The sequence below is a fragment of the Carcharhinus amblyrhynchos genome, chromosome 28, assembly GCF_965287045.1.
Source record: "Carcharhinus amblyrhynchos chromosome 28, sCarAmb.v2.hapA, whole genome shotgun sequence".
Lineage (NCBI taxonomy): Eukaryota > Metazoa > Chordata > Chondrichthyes > Carcharhiniformes > Carcharhinidae > Carcharhinus > Carcharhinus amblyrhynchos.
Window position 1 is genome coordinate 17,507,265 of NC_137351.1, and position 18,792 is coordinate 17,526,056.

Sequence of the window (18,792 nt, forward strand, 5' to 3'; positions counted from 1 at the left end):
CTTGGCATCCTATGGTCTCTAAAGAGCTTGCAGCACATTGAAAGTGTCTTTAAAAAATAAAATAGCAAACTACACAAGTTCCCAGGATGATGGTATGAGGGAGGGTGTATCTGTTCCTATTGCAACACATAAGGTGCACATTTTAACAGCCAGAACAATATTTTCCTTTCTCTTAAAAGAAAAGTTATTTCCTTAAGGAGGCTTAAACTGGCTTTTCATCCACTCTGGGCAAGTGTACAGAACTACATCCTGTTACTGCATCCAGGTGATGTCATAGCTCTGAACAATATGTGACCGACCCACCTCCTGGACACATCTCGCAAAGCCCAAGCTGGACAATATCACTGCCCATGGATACACCGATACTGCCCAGTAGGGATGATCAAAGCTACCGCATCAAAATGCCACCCTTCAGTGCCCTAACACCACCGAATCTGAAAAGGCGACTTTACAAAACCGGTTCCATATGGCTCTTGCTGGACGCGAGAACTTGACAATGTTTTAATTCACTTGCAGGCAAATTCAGCATTGTCGCTTAAAAGTGCTATCAACACAGTCATTTCACATTAATAGCAGAGGCTGGGCGGAATAGATTTGACCGAACAAGCTTCTGCCAACACGTTGCCCTTCAACAAAAGGTGCAGGGTGAAGGATAAGTTGGTTACTGAGTTACCTTGGTGTATAATTCAGCTACCGCCATAGGGACGCGTTGCCTCAGTGACTGCGGGAGAACGCAGCACTGCAGTTACTCATGGTGGGGGTAATGAAGAGAAGCTCTCAGGGTTGCCTCCTGCAGATACCTTCCTCTCCAGTCACTCTGTCTCATTCACTCACTCCGTCTGTCTCTCTCTCACTGCGTGTCCCACCTGTTATGTACACACACACCAACTAGACTTTGCACTTTCTGCCTCTCTTCCCCTCCACTAGAGGCACCTCGTGATGAGGGAGTGTCTGCAAGCAGCTTAAAAGATGAAATAGTTAGGCAGTCAGGTAAAAAAAAATCCTCTTGGGGATAATTAGACAGTGAGGAAAAATTACTCAATCTTGGCTCTTTAAACTTCTCCAAGTTTGCAAAACTTGTTCGACTTATTTATAACTTTACAATACATTCCTCCTTTTCAAAAAACATCCTACAAAGTGAGGACGGTTTTATTCTGAATAGCAGAGACGTCAAAATAAAATCGTTTGCATATTTAGGGATTACTTGAAAGTCTTCAGAAATTCACCAGATGTACAAGGAGCACACGCTTCAGAAAGGGAGACAATTGTTTAAATGTCTCTTTGAAAGAGATTATGAACTGGATGAATAAAAGCTTCAATTTTAATAACCAAACTTAATAATATGCAAACCTCTACAGAAGTAACGGTGAGTTGCTAAATCCATTTCACCTCAGGATCCTTACTTCGTTTGTGATTAATTTCCAGGATATTTAGAAAAAAGTTGTATATCAAATTGCTTTTGTAGCCTTGCATCAGTATAATGCAGTTTCCACATTGCACTGAGCAGTGTAATATAAATGGGATGGCTTCACTGTAGTTAGAAGGCAACTATTGTTCAAACCTAGAGACAGCCCTGAGTTCTAAGTGCATTATTTGCATTAGCAACAAATCTACTGCGGCCTTTTGGCTAAGATCAAGTGTAGTATCGACCTGCTGTGCTTGGTTGAAGTCATTAGGTTGCATTTTAGCTTCATTTGAAGCAATTTTTAAAAACGGCATCTCAGCCTTTTGGCTAAGATGCAAATGAGATCAAGCCTTGGCAGAGGAGCTTTGCCTACTCCAATCAGCTTGGATCATGTAGATCAAACCCAAGACAGGAGGAGAGAGCCCTGTCTTGTCAGCTTAGATCAGGAATGTCCCAACTTGTTCAGACTCTGAATTGGACTTGATTTGATCAAATTGGATTAAAAAAAAAATCTGCTGTGATCAGGTACAGCACCAGGTTAGAAAGACAATTTTCCAATGCCCAGGGTCCACTTCCCATTTATAGAGTGAAGTATGTTATCGTAGATTCCCAGAGTGCAGAAGGAGGCCATTCAGCCCACCGAGTCTGCACCGACTCTGAACGAGCATCTTAACCAGGCCCAATCCCCGTAACCCTATATACTTACCCTGCTAATATCCCTAACCTACACATCTCGGGACACTAAGGGGTAATTTAGCATGGCCAACCCACCCAACCTGCACATCTTTAGACTGTGGGAGGAAACTGGAAGAAACCCATGCAGATACAGGGGAAATGTGCAAATGCCACACAGGTAGTGACCAGAGGCCAGAATTGAACCTGGGCCCCTGGCGCAGAGGCAGCAGTGCTAACCACTGCACCACCTGCTAGTAAAGTCTGGCCTTGTATTTGATAAGTTTTAATCTACAATTTATTTCTGAGTTACTTCACCAAACTGTTGCTTTTGTGGTTAAAGTCTCAAATTAATACAATTAGAATTTAAATTCAAATAGCATTAGAACTTATGCTAACCCTGAAATAACCATTGAATGTTATATCACCCGATGGTCACCCTTTTACTCCAAAGGGGAATTTTAGAAAGTAACCTACATCTGTAGCACTGGAGAGATACGTTTAGGTGTGAATGAATAATGAATCCAGGGTCACAGTGAGGGGAGGTACTGTAAAACTGCTTTACTGTTTGCTATCCATTAGCTAGAAATCAGCTTTCTCCCATCCAACTTATTGCATTGCTTTATTGGGTAAAAAAATCAGACAGCAAATACCATGTTTAGAAATATGTTAGGGCGTTACAGTGACACAGTAGTTAGCACTGCTGCCTCACAGCGCCAGGACCCGGGATTCGATTCCCAGTTTGGGTCATTGTCTGTGTGGAATCCGCATGTGCTCCCTGTGTCTGTGTGGGTTTCCTCCGGGTGCTCTGGTTTTCTCCCACAGTCTGAAAGACATGCTGGTTATGTGCATTAGCTATGCTAAATTCTCCCTCAGCGTATATGAACAGGTGCCTGAGTGTGGCGACTAGGGGATTTTCACAGTAGCTTCATTGCAGTGTGAATGTAAGCCTACTTGTGACACTAACAGATAAATAAACAAACTTGAGAAGGGTCCTTGGAAAAGTCCTTCTAACCTTTTGCAATATTGCACTGTTAATCTTGATACATGTTTGTGTATGTTTCTTTCCAATATTAATCGCTAAGTGAGTTGTAAAAGAACATGAAAGATATTACAATTTAAATGCTTCAATAAACCATGAAATTTTCCACACAAGGAACAGTGCAATGCATTTTTCCTAATCTTCATAGTAGCTATTTAATGTGGTATAAAGTCAGTGGTAAAATATTTCACTTATTGAAAAGATGTTCGATATCCTTGAATGGAAAGGATTAGGTTTTTTTTGCAGGGGGAGAGGAAGTCATAACTATCTTAAACTCTTCTGAAGTCAAGGGCAGGATCAGTCCTGAAATACTGATCGCCTTCAATTTGGGATAACATTTGCCCTAACTGTGGGGGGAAAGGGGTGGGGGGAGGGATGAAATCATTTCATTCAAAAGATACAGTCAAGTGTTGATGAGATTTGCTTACAAACCTCTGAGCTGTTTCACGATTATTGTGATGACAGGATCTTTAGAAGACTCAAACAGGTTTGCTCTTTCTGAATCCTGGTAGCTCTGTCCTCAGTCCATCTGTAAGATGTGATCGCATCTTCTCTCTTTGAAATGTCAATCGATAGGAATTAAAAGCATAATTAGATTTCAATAAATTACTGATTTATCTGTCATTCATCAATCGCCCTGTATTCAGTTTGGATCCCACAGCAATGAGCCCTGTCAGGAGTGACACATTATAACAATGGCCTGGAAGTACCCACCCTGTGTAACAATGGGGAAGCCCCAGGTAATGAGTCTCGGACACACTCAAATGGGAACAATATCAGAGAATGAATGATGGACTGGGGCTGCTAGTGCCACAGTGGGCCACAGGCCTGGTTGGTGGTGAGGGGCAAATTGTGGGTGCCAACAGCCAGCAGAATTGGCAGCAATTTTTTTAAATTTGGGGTTGGGAGGATCACTCCTGCTCCTCCACATTTAGAGGTAAATAACTCACATCTTTTGTTGCAGGGATTGTGAAGGGTCGGCTTCCCTGAATACAGACTGCAATGGTGCTGGCTGCCTCAGATCAGTGTTGCAGAGGGGGCCTCAAACAGGCACTAAACTCAATTGGCAAAGGTACTAGCGTTTTCTTCAGGTATGGGTAAGGGATGCCAGATTTGTCCTTGCCTAAAATGACAGGCAGCAAGCTTTGATTTGGAAGCATTTATGTGTTGCTGCCCTTCATTTTGGGACAATAGTTGACCATATCGTGTCTATAGTGGTGGACCGCACCGCGCCTGTTCGGCGGTGGACCGCACCGCGCCTGTTCGGCGGTGGACCGCACTGCGCCTGTTCGCACCGCGCCTGTTCGGTGGTAGACTGCACCGCGCCTGTTCGGTGGTGGACCGCACCGCGCCTGTTCGGTGGTAGACCGCACCGCGCCTGTTCGGTGGTGGACCGCACCGCGCCTGTTCGGTGGTGGACCGCACCGCGCCTGTTCGGTGGTGGACCGCACCGCGCCTGTTCGGTGGTGGACCGCACCGCGCCTGTTCGGTGGTGGACCGCACCGCGCCTGTTCGGTGGTGGACCGCACCGCGCCTGTTCGGTGGTGGACCGCACCGCGCCTGTTCGGTGGTGGACCGCACCGCGCCTGTTCGGTGGTGGACCGCACCGCGCCTGTTCGGTGGTGGACCGCACCGCGCCTGTTCGGTGGTGGACCGCACCGCGCCTGTTCGGTGGTGGACCGCACCGCGCCTGTTCGGTGGTGGACCGCACCGCGCCTGTTCGGTGGTGGACCGCACCGCGCCTGTTCGGTGGTGGACCGCACCGCGCCTGTTCGGTGGTGGACCGCACCGCGCCTGTTCGGTGGTGGACCGCACCGCGCCTGTTCGGTGGTGGACCGCACCGCGCCTGTTCGGTGGTGGACCGCACCGCGCCTGTTCGGTGGTGGACCGCACCGCGCCTGTTCGGTGGTGGACCGCACCGCGCCTGTTCGGTGGTGGACCGCACCGCGCCTGTTCGGTGGTGGACCGCACCGCGCCTGTTCGGTGGTGGACCGCACCGCGCCTGTTCGGTGGTGGACCGCACCGCGCCTGTTCGGTGGTGGACCGCACCCCGCCTGTTCGGTGGTAGACTGCACCGCGCCTGTTCGGTGGTAGACTGCATTATGCCCGTTTAGCCTAACCCCCTTTTCAGGCCAAAATTTTCAACCACTTCACAAAGGCAAACAACAAGTTACTGATAATGGAAATTCATATGAACCTATGGAAGGTAAAACTCTTTATAAGATGACGAATTTGGACAGTGGTTATATCATTGCCTTTTCAATGAATATAAAAGCGTGCTTACACTGTTGAAATTTTTATTTATTTTTACAAGTTGGACGTCACCTTAGTACCTAATTCAATATACATTTGCCATGATGCACACGTCTACTAATTGCAACAAACAGGAAATGCTACAGGATTTTCAGAACTTTTCTGTACATCAATATCATACTCATTGTTTGCTAGCTGGTTAAGTACAGAAGTAACCATCCATGGTCAACATTAGTGATCTAGATAATGCAACAGCAATGTGTTTGCAGCTAACTGGTGCTGTTGATATTTTAAACATCTCCAGTTCCTTAACACTAACCACTAGTAATGTACTTATGTCTCAGAACAGTTTATGATACAAAAAAGTAAAATACAATATCAGCAGGGAACATAGGAATCTATATACGTGTAGGATTGAACTAAAGTGCATAACCGATATTTCAAAGGAAGATTGCCTTCATATTGTCCCAACACTACTCCGGACAACGCAACTTTGACTTTGTTCTACATGTGCTGAGATTCGTAACACAAGTTTTACTTTGTACCCTGGTTTTCGTGTTCATTTTTTAAAAAAACAAAGAAAACAAATACTGTTGAAGAATAGGGAGAGAATCGTGGGGTGACAACCACCAATTTGCACCATGTTGATTTTCCCAGACAATCTTTCTTTAAAAAAAATTAAATCCTTTTCTGTGTGCAGCCTCTGCTCCGTTCACAAACACACGGTTAATTAAAGCAGATTATGCACGTGTGCGTTTTGTAATGGGTTGAATTAAGCAATAAATAAAAGGGAAAAGGTAAGGCTCTGGGGACTGCGATATTTTAAGACATTTAAAGATCGAAATGTACAAAAATGCAAAAACAGAAAACAGGCAAGGAGTGCATCACATATTCTGTAATGTCTTTATCAAAATATTGCCTAATATTGAGTTACAAGATGATAGTTGTGGGAATTTATAAACTACTCAAGTCTACAGGAGTAGCTTATTAACTTTCTCTCTAAGGGGTCTAACAATATCATAGCTTTCTATTAAATATTGGGTATCCAATATAAATAGGCACACATATTACACCATTTAGATATGTAAACTATCGCTCGGAAAATCAGCTTTCTGAAATTGGATGCTTGGTCAATATATTTAATAACTTAAAGATATGTAAACAATAAGGGTGCAATGAGTGTACTTTTTTGGCCACCATAAAGTGATTATGAACTGAATATTGGTTCTATTTCCAGTTATAGCAGCCAATAAATTGGGTATATCCAGGTGAAGCGTTGTCTGAATCCACAGTAGACTTGCGACATTGGGAACTTGGAGAATGAGCTCGGGGCTGCCCAGATTGGGTGACGCCTGCATCTTGATCATTGCAAACTGCGTGAGGTCTGACCCTTAAGGGTCACTAAATACTGTACTGCAAATACTGGGGGGACAAAAATACACTTCTAATTCTAACACTACCGTTGCCCTCTTTTGCCTTAACATACACAGTAACAAACAAATTAAATAATTGAGCAGTTCCTGTATTGTAAAGTCTGACGAGATTCCAATAAGGCGCATTTCAAAGAGATATGAGCTGCTATGACCACAAATACTGAAAGAAAAAAAATGGTTTTGTTCACGCTGCAATCTTTTTTTTATCTGCTACTTTTACAGTCCATCTTAGAATTTAATATTTTTCCCTCTGTGGGCTTTTGTGCTTTGAGTCATATCTGGAACTTAAAATAGTGATTGCTGCTTGCATAAATCAAGTTTAAAATAGGTTTGGAAACAAAGTTGGCGTGAAATATTTTTAGTGAGTTGCAACTCAACGCCACAGGGTGCAGTGTTAAATGGGTGTATGTTCAGCAGAGTCAGAGGAAACTGAACAGGGTAACTCTCATAATGTGGCTAAGCAAAACATCAAAAACTAGCAACATAATCTCTAGTTTATATTTGACCAGACCTTTGTATTCTACATCATTTATATATTGACTTAAATAATAGATATCAGACAAATGGAGCTATAGACGCAGTCGTACTTCCTCTGAATACAGGCTCCTAATAATTAAAGTATGACACAACTTTAATTTACAGTTGTTAAGTTCAAAGTATATTCATTTGAATGGCACTATAGCAGCCACTACCCCAGGTGCTGCGTGAAAGTGTTTGGCATTCTTTACTCAAAGTGCACATTCCTTAAAAACGCAGAAGTTTTAAACATTACTCTAGCAGTGTGTAGTGAATGGGGACGATGATTCTCTGACCAATGGAAAATTTATAACTTCAGCGTTCCTTAGACGCGCAACAGGAATCCGAGGTTCATGCTGCTGGGAATCTGAATGCTTTCCAGTGCTAAAGATGATGGGTTGAATGGAAACGTGACCGGGAATATGTGTTTTGCATCCATTAGCAGCTGAGGAGAGTCTTTACGATTTTGTAAACGGACCTAGAGATCAGGAAAAGAAAATCGGGAGATAATTAGCACAGTTATTGTAGAATCTACAGTGCAGGAGGCCATTTGGCCCATTGGCAACAATCCCACCCTATCCCCACATATTTACCCTGCTGATCCTCCTGACACTATGGGGCAAATTAGCATGGGCGATCCACCTAACCTACACATCTTTGGAGTGTGGGAGGAAACTGCAGCACCCAGACTGACACGGGGAGAACGAGCAAACTCCACATAGACAGGCCAGAATTGAACACGAGTCCCTGGCCCTGTGAGGCGGCAGTACTACTCACTGTGCCACCGTGCTGCCCAATTAAATGGAGTTACAGATTAAAAGTGTTTCCTATTCGGGAAATAGGTTTTCCCATCTCTGCGGCTATTTTCGACACGTGCACAGTACATACTGGGAAACAATCACCTCACAAAATCACAGGATTGTTAACAGCACAAGGTGACAGGATTCAGCCCATTGTATACAAACCACAAATGCTTAGTAGGGGACAAAAGAAGCCATCCTGCAGTTGGGTTTTGTCCAGAGGGACCATGTCAAACATGTTCTGCACAATTTGCAAAGAAACACTTTCCTTAAAGTCTGGAAATAACGTCTATAATAAAGAAGATTCCAACACCTCTGGGTTTTTAGGAGCACGATGGATGCCGGTGTTGGACTGGGATAAACACAGTAAGAAATCACCAGGTTATAGTCCAACCAGCTTATTTGATAGTAATCCCACAAGCTTTCGGAAACGTTGTTCCTTTATCAGGTATGTGGAAAATTCTGTGGAAGGAGGCCGTTCGGCCCATTGAGTCTGCACTGACCACAATCCCACCCAGGCCCTATCCCCATAACCCCACACATTTATCCTGTTACTCCCTCCAACCTAAGCATCCCGGGAGACTAGGGGGCAATTTAGCATGTCCAATCAAACTAACCCGCCTATCTTTGGACTGTGGGTGGAAAGCTGAGCGCCCGGAGGAAACCCACGCAGAGACAGGAGGAGAATGTGCAGACTCCGCATAGACAGTGACCCAAGCCGGGAATCGAACCTGGTTCCCTAGTGCTGTGAGGCAGTAGTGCTAACCACTGTGCCACCGGGGCGCCTACTATGTTGCCAAAATTTTAGCTAACTCCGAGGAAGCTGTGGAAAATGTCTATAATCCACTTTTGAATTTTTCTGCTCACCCGGATGCTGAAAGAAGCCATGATAAAAAAAAACTCATACATCAGGATGTTTCTTAAAAATTCAGCCTTTCCAACCAAAGTAAATAACTGAAATATCATATTCCAGTATTCCTATAGTTCCCAAAAGTTAAAACTGTTAAATGTGAATAAATTGTAGAATTCCTACAGTGCAGGAGGCCATTTGGCCCCTCGAGTCCACACCTCTGACAGAACATCCTTACCTAGGCCCACCCCTCTACCCTATCCCTGTAACCTCACATATTTACCCCATCAATTCACCACCACCCCCCCTCCCCCCCCCCCCCCCAGCCTACACATCTTGGGACACTAAGGGGCCATTTAGCATGGCCAATCCACCTAACCTGCGCATCTTTGGAGTGTGGGAGCACTCGGAGGAAACCCACGCAGGTATGGAGCAAAGGTGCAAACGCCACACTGTCACCTGAGGCTGGGATCGAACCCAGGTCCCTAGCACCGTGAGGCAGCACTGCTAACCACTGTGCCACAAAACAATGCATGAATCACAATCATATTTGTTATGTGGAATTAATTTAATTGTTCATATTTAATTAATTATTTTACCAGATGGACTGAACGTTTTTTCCTAAGGAGAAAAACATCTGAAAATTTTTACCTGAATGGTGCGTATGAACGAGGCAGTTACACGCTCCTCAAATTCATTAACAGGAGTGTACAAATTTAGAACTTTCACAATCTGATGGCAAAGAAAGGAAAAGAATAAAACTATTAAAATTTCACAATTTAGAAGCCTAAATTAGTTTGACGTACCTGGACGACAATGGAATCAAACAGTATCTGATGCTGTTGTCACTTGAACAGTATTTGCTTGTTGCCATTCTAATGCTACACATTCCTAACATGCCATGATGTGTAGGTGCCAGCGTTGGACTGAGGAGGGGCACAGTAAGAAGTCTCACAACACCAGGTTAAAGTCCAGCAGGTTTATTTGGAATCATGAGCTTTCAGAGCACTGCTCCTTCATCAGGTGAATCACTGTTGGACTTCAACCTGGTGTTGAGAGACTTCTTACTATTCCTAACTAATGGGCCAGGAAATGGCAAATGGAATTTAATGTTGGCAAGTGTGAGGTGGTCCACTTTGGTAGGAAGAATGGTAGGAAGGACTATTACTTACGTGGCGAAAAACTGCAGCAGGCAACGGTGCAGAGGGACCTCGGGGTCCTTGTGCATGAGTCGCAAAAACCCAGCTTGCAGGTGCAGCAGGTGGTCAGGAAGGCGAATGGGATGCTGGCCTTCATAGCGAGGGGGATTGAATATAAAAGTAGGGAGGTCTTGCTGCAGCTGTATAGGGCATTGGTGAGGCCGCAGCTGGAGTACTGTGTGCAGTTTTGGTCGCCGCACTTACGCAAGGATATTTTGGCCTTGGAGGGAGTGCAGAGGAGGTTTACTAGGCTGATTCCGGAGTTGAGGGGGTTGAGCTATGAGGAGAGGCTGAATAAACTAGGCTTGTACTCGTTAGAGTTTAGAAGAATGAGGGGAGATCTCATTGAGACGTATAAGATGATGAATGGGATGGATAGGATAGAGGTGGAGAGACTCTTCCCGCTCAAAAAAGACAGTAGGACTAGGGGGCACAGCCTCAAGATAAAGGGGAGGCGGTTTAGAACAGAGTTGAGGAGGAACTTCTTCACTCAAAGGGTGGTGAATCTCTGGAATTCTCTGCCCGTTGAAGTGGTGGACGCTGCCTCGCTAAATATTTTTAAGAAGCGGGTTGATGGGTTCTTGATAAGAGAGGGGATTAAGGGTTATGGGGAGAGGGCGGGAAAGTGGAACTGAGCCACGACAGATCAGCCATGATCTTATTGAATGGCGGGACAGGCTCGAAGGGCTAGATGGCCTACTCCTGCTCCTATTTCTTATGTTCTTATGTTCTTATGATTAACCTATAACTTTGCCCTTCATGAGCAGTTAAGCCTTTTTTAAAAAAATCAATTCCAATATGAAGCTAACAAATACATTGTAAGATTTTTTTTGGATACTTGGGACAAAGGGCAGGATCGATATAAACCACTGTTAACCTCAAGGAAACATTTATTTCCCAACCCTCTGCTCCAGGGTTGTGTCCTTTACAGAGTTTTTCACCAATATATTTCTGATTCCTGGAAAGAGTGGGAAATATTTGTAACTAGAGCATCCTGTGCTAAATGCCATGGTACTGTGTCAGTCACCATAACGCGTGTGTAGTTTCCACAGAAACTTCCAGTAGTGCTGGTCTCCACAAAGTTCTGATAATTTGTCTTCAACCACAATAAAGTTGTGGTGTTAAACATCTTTCCACACCAGTGATTCTGCCCCTAGAGCTATTACTGGGCGCATGAGAAATTGACCATGACAGAGTTGATCCATTTTACACTGGAGAATATGTATAAACAACTGCAGATCTGTGAATGAACCAGAAAGCCCTTGGTGCGCTAAGATGCTTTGGATTTATTAATACATGAAAAATCTTCTACTAATTAGCACGAAGGTCCTGGATTTACACTTAGACCCGTACTGAAGCTGGGGAAAGAAGAATTGAGACCTATTGTTGATAACCATCTCTGTTGGAGATGTCCTTGGACTGAGGAGCAGATTGGGTTCAGCTCTGATGTCTCAGATGGAGAGACAGCAAAATATTTGCTGCCCAGACTCGGACATCAAGGTTCCAAAGGATGATCAATGTCCGAATGATATAAATTATATGGAATTGGGGAAAAAGAATTGACAGGAAAAAAATAATTGGAAGTGTCCACTGACCCGCAATTTCTTTTTGCAGCGTACCTGAGCTGTAGTAAGGGCATTGCACATTGAGCAAATGGCCTCTGCATCCTCATCAGTCTTCTTTTTCACCTGCAGTAGCTGAGCAGCCTGAATTAAAGGTTCTAGTGTTTCTTTTGCGCCACTAGTCTGCAGATTCTTGTCCCGCAGCCACTCCTCAAGTTGGCTCACATTGTACCTGCAGAGCCGAGAACAACACAAGCAGGTTAGGTCGGCTTTCAAACGCAAATTGTCAAGCACAGCAGCTTATTGAAAGAGTGCATGTGAAATTAGGACATAAACAGGTTACACAAAAGAATAGTTCAAGAGGCATAAACTGACAGCAACACTGAACTGGAGTTAACGTGTGGATTTTTTCTGTGTGGGAGAAAAGGTAGGCAAGACAGGGTCGTTCAAACCTCATGCAAGACAAAAGGTACCAGGACAAGAGGGCAAATAAATAATTCCCAACTGGCATAAAAGCTAATCATATTGGTATGGGAAAATATGTCAAATATCTAACTGTCATGAGATGACACTGCCCGATTTTACCACCCAGTCCCAGGTGACAATGTACCAGGCATAAGTGGTCCCTGAAATCTGCCCCAAAAGTCCAATTGGGATCCAGTGATAACCCCAAGGATTTGCACTGATTGACATCCCTGTAGGACTCATAGAATATAAGCTCCCTGAGGATTGGTAATTAACTAAGCAGGTGGTGCTTGTATAGCGAGTCCTTTATAAAGTAAGCCCCTGAGTGGGTCCATTATTATACTTTCCCAGTTGGGGACCTGTTTGTGTTCACCACAGGCTTGAGGTTTTGCTTTAATTTACTTTACTTTAATAAAGCACTCTCCCTTTACAGCCAACTCTTAGAGTTATTATAGATCCAACGAGATCCAAACCCAAATCCTTAACATCAGTATCTATTGCCAAAAGTAACGCAATGATACACACCTTGGAATGATTGATTGGAAAATTAAATCGTCATTTAAAAGGCTGAAATCCTATTTAGAGTTCCAAACTCAAGTTTGTACTAATAAGTAGTTTAAAAAATATACATCTCTTCCCCTACTTTGCTTTGTTTTTTTAAGAAAAAGAGTTAGACGTAGGTTTTGGTCTGTCGGAAATGTTTGCTGGAAAGTTATTAGCTCAATAGATGTCGAAGAGAATGCTACTCCTTAACAACAAAGGACGTGGAACTCTTCAACTGCTTTGGATCATGTCTGAATGTTCCATTTAATATTTTCCACAACAATATCAATACTAAAACTGTTTAAATTTCAAGAGATAGCAACCTAATCAATTTTAAAATAAATTGCTTTTGCATTGTGTCATTTTTTTCATGTAAATTTGTTGTCCATCTCTAATTGCCTTTGAACTGAGTGGCTTCATCAGACTATTTCAATGGATCTGGAGTCACATGCAGACCAGACCAGAGCAGCTTTCCTTTCCTAAAGGACATTACTGATTTTCATGGCCTTCATTAGGCTTTTAATTCATTCAAATTTATTGCATTCAGATTTCACCATGGTGGGATTCGAATCCAAATCTCCAGAGCATTATTTTTGGTCTCTGGATTACGAATCCAGTGACTGGGCAGCACAGTGGCACAGCGGTTAGTACTGCTGCCTCACAGCGCCAGGAACCCAGGTTCAATTCCTGGCTTGGGTCACTATCTGTGTGGAGTCTGCACGTTCTCCCTATGTCTGCATGGCTTTCCTCTGGGTGCTCCGATTTCCTTCCACAGTCCAAAAGACATGCTGGTTAGTTAGGTGCATTGGCCATGCTAAATTCCCCCTCAGCGTATCTGAACAGACACTAGAGAGTGGCGAGTAGGGGATTTTCACAGTAACTTCATTGCAGTGTTAATCGCATTTGGATAGGTACACAAATAGGCAGGGAATAGAGGGATATGGGCCACGTAGAGGCAAGAAAATGTTAGATTAAAGAGGCATTTGTGTCAGCACAGACTTGGTGGGCTGAAGGGCCTGTTTCTGTGTTGTACCGTACATTGTTGTCATGTAGGCCTACTTATGACATGAATAAGTAAACTTTTTAAACAATACCAATATCCAACCACCACCCCCAAGTAATGGTGTACGTTTCCAACAAGTGATATTGTCTAATGGCCGCGGTGTTCTATGTAACCACCACTACCTGAGCTTGACAATGATTTCTAATGGATCACTCACCTGATCTGCATTCCTTTGCTCCATGAACACATGTCCTTGCGAAGAAGCAAGTTATTGAGAGTGACAGATCCAATGATGTAGAACATTTGCTTGACAATCTGTTTGATGAGCTCTGGATCCATGCCATGCTGGCACATCGTGGAATGGAAGTTATTCAGCTGCCGAACGATGGAATCTAGGGTATAGGTCCCTTCATCTGCCACACTGGAAGTCCTCTTCCGGAGACCTGTGGGCTTTAGCCCAGATACTCCCTGAATAGTCTCGTGTTCCAACATACCTGAAACTGTTTCGCAATAACAGGAAGTTAGGTAATATTACTCTCAATCCAATCCTTTCTTTGGAGCAAATATGAAGATTCACAACAGTCCTTTGTGACAAAAAATGCTAAAAGTTTTCATGTTTATTTGATTTCCAAGTATGCATCTCTTTCTTTGTATAATATTGTCTCTGTTATTCATTGGTCAGAACATTGAATACAGGAGTTATAATGTCTTGTTGAAGTTGTACAAGACATTGGTAAGGCCACACTTGGGATACTGTGTGCAATTCTGGTCACCCTATTATAGGAAGGATATTATTAAACTGGAAAGAGTGCAGAAAAGATTTACTAGAATGCTCCCGGGACTTGGTGGATTGAGTTATAAGGAGAGGCTGGATAGACTGGGACTTTTTCTCTGGAGCGTAGAAGGCTGAGGGGTGATCTTATAGAGGTCTATAAAATAACGAGGGGCAATGATAAGCTAGGTAGTCGATATCTTTTCCCAAAGGTAGGGGAGTCTAAAATGAGGGGGCACAGGTTTAAGGTGAGAGGGGAGAGATATAAAAGGGTCCAGAGGGGAATTTTTTCACACAGAGTGGTGAGTGTCTGGAACAAGCTGCCAGAGGTAGTAGTGGAGGTGGGTACAATGTTGTCGTTTAAAAAGCGTTTAGACAGTTACATGGGTATGATGGGTATGGAGGGATATGGGCCAAATGCAGGCACTTGGGACTAGCTTCAGGATTTAAATAAAAAGGGCAGCATGGACAAGTTGGGCTGAAGGGCCTCTTTCCATGCTGTAAACCTCTATGATTCTATTTAATTCTTTTCCTACCCTTCCCTACAAATAAACAAACTATCCAGCTTCATCAGCAACTCTGAGTTTATCGCATGTTCAACATCGGAGCAGTACCTGTGCAGACTGGTGGGACCCATCAATCACAAAAAAAATGAGAGGAGGCCACTTAGCCCATCATATCTGCACCAGCTCTCCGAACGCACAATTTACTTAGAGCCATTCTCCCCGTTACCCCTCACACCGTTCCCTTCAAAATGAAAAACAGAACATTGTATTTCTATACCGGGGGCAGGATTTTCCAGCTGTGCTTCTCAGACAGGAAAATCCTGTCTGAGGTTAATGGATCTTTGCATGGTCCGTGTCCTGCCCGCTATGATTCCTGTGGTTCACGGGATGGGAAAATCCCGCCCCAGTCTCAAAAGCACCGAGGTCAAACACATAGACAACGTTCATTCAATGAAATACAGAATGGTGTTTTGCAGTCAGAATGGTTTCAAAAAGGGCCTTATCTTAGTGCACTACTTTACTTTGCATTGTCCTTGGCATTTCAGAACATATTAAAATAATTCTCCCAAAATACACACAGTTGGAAAGCAGGAGAGATCACTCCAACTTAGAGATTCAACACAGGGCAAAACAGTCAACTCTGAATTCTCTCTGGAATCATGAAAGGGAACTTTGAAAATAGAATAAAAACAGGACTCAATTTTTCAAAGCTTGTTATTCTAATCCATGTCCAGTATCTGAATAAAATTGATGTGTCTGTCATTTCCATATTTACAATGGTAACTTTATTCACACAGTCACCCATTATCAATTTCCCCAAATAGCGAGAAATCCTGAAGAGTTTTGCCAGGGTTCCCAGGAGTTTTCTTCATGGGAATAGAGCAGGTTGTATTAAGAACCCCGTACCAGGGACACGGTATTGGAAATACCTTCGACCTCGCCTGCAGCTGGGATTCTCCAGTCCCGCTGCAGTGAATGGAGTTTTGGCTGAGGCCAAATTCTCCGTTCTCACTGGCAGTCAGGGCAGGATGAACGGGATGCGGGAATCTCGCCTCTTGAATCCTTGTGGAGCAGAATGCTAAAATTCATTAAAGAAAATGCTGGGCAGGTGTATTTCAACTGATTCTTAATTTCATAGTGAACAATCTTTAACTGGAAAATTGTGCTGAGTAACCACTAGCTTCCCACAGAGGATTTCATTCTAGCTCATGGCCATTGACTCCATCTACACTTCCCGCTGCCTGGGAAAAGCAATCAGCATAATCAAGGATCCCACACAGCTCGGACATTCTCTCTTCTTCCATTGGGTAAAGGTACAAAGTCTGAGATCCCATACCAACCGACTCGAGAACAGCTTCTTCCTTACTGCCTTCAGACTTTGAATGGATCTATCGTATATTAAGTGATTTTTCTCTCCACCCTATCTATGAATGTATCATTATATTCTGCATCCTCTCCTTCTTCCCCACCTATTCTACAAATGGTGTATTTTGTCTGTATAGCGTACAAGAAACAATACTTTTCACTGTACCCCCAAACATACAACAATAATAAATCAAATCAAAAAGTTCATGGCCATTAACGCTCAATTCCTCATACTCTTCAAGTGGCAGTAACCTTAAAACAAAATTCTCTAATTTCAACTGGGCAGAAATTTATTATTGTAGTGCCCCTTCTGCATACTTATCTCAACACCCCAGGGACAGGCAGCTCTATGGTCCATTGTCTGTGAGGCATCATAGAATCTTCCCTAGAGTACAGAAGGAGGCCATTCAGCCCATTGAGTCTGTACCGACCACAATCCCACCCAGCCCCTACTTCCCTAATCCTCATTTACCCTTCTAATTCCCCCTGGCACTAGAGTCAATTTAGCCTGGCCAATCAACTTAACACGCACATCTTTGGACTGTGGGAAACCCACAGGGAGAAAGTACAAACTCCATACAGACAGTGACCCGAGGCTGGAATTGGACCCAGGTCCCTGGTGCTGTGAGGCCGCAGTGCTAACCACTGTGCTGCATCCTTCAATGATATAATTAAAGTGGGCTGCACAGGTAGCCCATAGGAGATATTGAAGCAGGTCTGTATAACACGAACAAATTTCTCCCCCATTATATAATATAACTTTTTTTCCCCCAGAGTTATTACCAAAAGCAGGACCACTCTTTGCTTTAATAACAATGTGAAAAATTGGAATTTGGTTGTTCTAACCCAATGAAATTGCTTGCCATGTATTCACTGGTTTGATGTCGATTTTGCATATCACAGAGATGAAACCGGTTTAACAGGGTAATTTACAAGAGCTTTAAAATAAATCTTCTGTCTGTAGTCACATTTACAACTCAGCTTCCCGTACCCTCTCTGTTTACTCAAGTTCAGAGTCATCACCCAGACTTAACCCAACAAGCACAGTGAGCATAGATCAGTTATCAGACTCATCATCATCAAACACAGATCAGTTAGCCACTACAATGCTCACTAGCAGATTGGGTTGGCAATTGACAAAAGCACAGGGCGTGATATTACCACCCGTTCACGCCAGGCTCCCACTGCAGTGGAGACAGAGAATTTGGTGACAAGCCAAATCTCTGATCACTGCAGCAGGATGAGAAAATCCTGTTGGTGTGAACAGTTGGAAAGTTCCGGCCTGTATTGTCAGCATTAAAATACTGCATTGTCTTTTTTTTTAAGAAACTATTTTGTATTGGTGTTGTTTGAAAGACTTCCTCTCTCTTTCTCCAACTTCCTGCCAGCGGGGTCTTGTTTCAGGCTGTTCTGTTATCCCAGGTAAGAATATTTCTGTTACTGTAGGATGGATCTTCTGGCAATATTGGAATGTATCCCCCCAAAGTAACGTTCTGATAGATGAAGAGTTTCCACTGTCAAAAGGTATTCATGTCCCCTGTATGTCATCAAATTGAGACATTTCCATATTCAACATCTATCAAATGATCAACGCACGGGTAATTTCTGTTGGCAGGAGCTGCAATCCAAGTAAAGATGGAACATTAAACCCCCAACCCCATCCCATCCCCACACAGTGTGCGTTTGCAACAGAACTGTTCATTAGACAAACTGTAGAGAAGCGGCGTTGCAATTGTACAGGGTGTTGGTGAGACCACCTCTGGAGTATTGTGGCCAGTTTTGGTCTCCTTCTTTGAGGAAGGATATGGTGGCATTGGAGACAGTTCAGAGAAGGTTCACCAGATTGATGCTGGGGAGAATAGGGTCGACACATGAGGGGAGATTAAATAGTTTGGGTTTATACACGCTGGAGTTTAGAAGAATGAGAGTGGATCTGATCGAGGTATATAAAATTTTAAAAGGGGTTGATAAAGTAAATGTAGACCAAATGTTTCCCCTCGTGGGGCAATCTCAAACAAGAGGTCACAGGCAGAGGTTGAGAGGCGGTGGATTTAAAACTGAGGTGAGGAGGAACTACTCCCCGCAGAGGGTGGTGAATTTGTGGAACTCACTACCCCAGAGCATGGTGGAGTCTGAATCGGCGAATGGTTTCAAGGAGGAGATAGATATATTTCTAATACAGAAAAGGGGATATGGAGAATATCTGGGGAGGTGGATTTGAGACCAGGGAGAGATCAGCTGTGATCTGACTGAGTGGCAGAGCAGGCTCGAAGGGCTGAATTTGCCGACTTCTGCTCCTAATTCCTATGTTTCATAGCTCCTAAATCAAAGCTTTGGCCTCAAACGGATTAAGTTAGGTTCAGTTCCTCCGCCTTTAACCCAAAAACAATCTCTTCATTTCTCAAA

The 18,792-nt window shown here is 43.6% G+C and overlaps 2 protein-coding genes across 8 annotated transcripts in view; both read right to left on the bottom strand.

Moving 5' to 3' along the window:
• Window positions 1-848, bottom strand: part of myo5c (myosin VC) — a 104,232-nt gene extending 103,384 nt beyond the window's left edge. For 2 of the 3 annotated variants that reach the window (XM_080214171.1, XM_080214169.1), the window contains exon 1: window positions 674-847. In XM_080214171.1, the coding sequence (XP_080070297.1) occupies window positions 674-700 (27 nt within the window). In that variant the 5' untranslated portion in view covers window positions 701-847. Of the gene's footprint in view, window positions 1-673 lie in introns of all 3 variants that reach the window. The other variant, XM_080214170.1, reaches the window with a different exon arrangement.
• A 4,566-nt stretch (window positions 849-5,414) lies between these two features.
• Window positions 5,415-18,792, bottom strand: part of myo5aa (myosin VAa) — a 204,534-nt gene continuing 191,156 nt past the window's right edge. For all 5 annotated transcript variants that reach the window (XM_080214230.1, XM_080214233.1, XM_080214232.1 and 2 more), the window contains 4 exons: window positions 13,961-14,243; window positions 11,790-11,964; window positions 9,623-9,703; window positions 5,415-7,799 (listed from right to left, as the gene is read on the bottom strand). In XM_080214230.1, coding sequence (XP_080070356.1) covers window positions 7,647-7,799; window positions 9,623-9,703; window positions 11,790-11,964; window positions 13,961-14,243 — 692 coding nt within the window. In that variant the 3' untranslated portion in view covers window positions 5,415-7,646. The remainder of the gene's footprint in view (window positions 7,800-9,622; window positions 9,704-11,789; window positions 11,965-13,960; window positions 14,244-18,792) is intronic.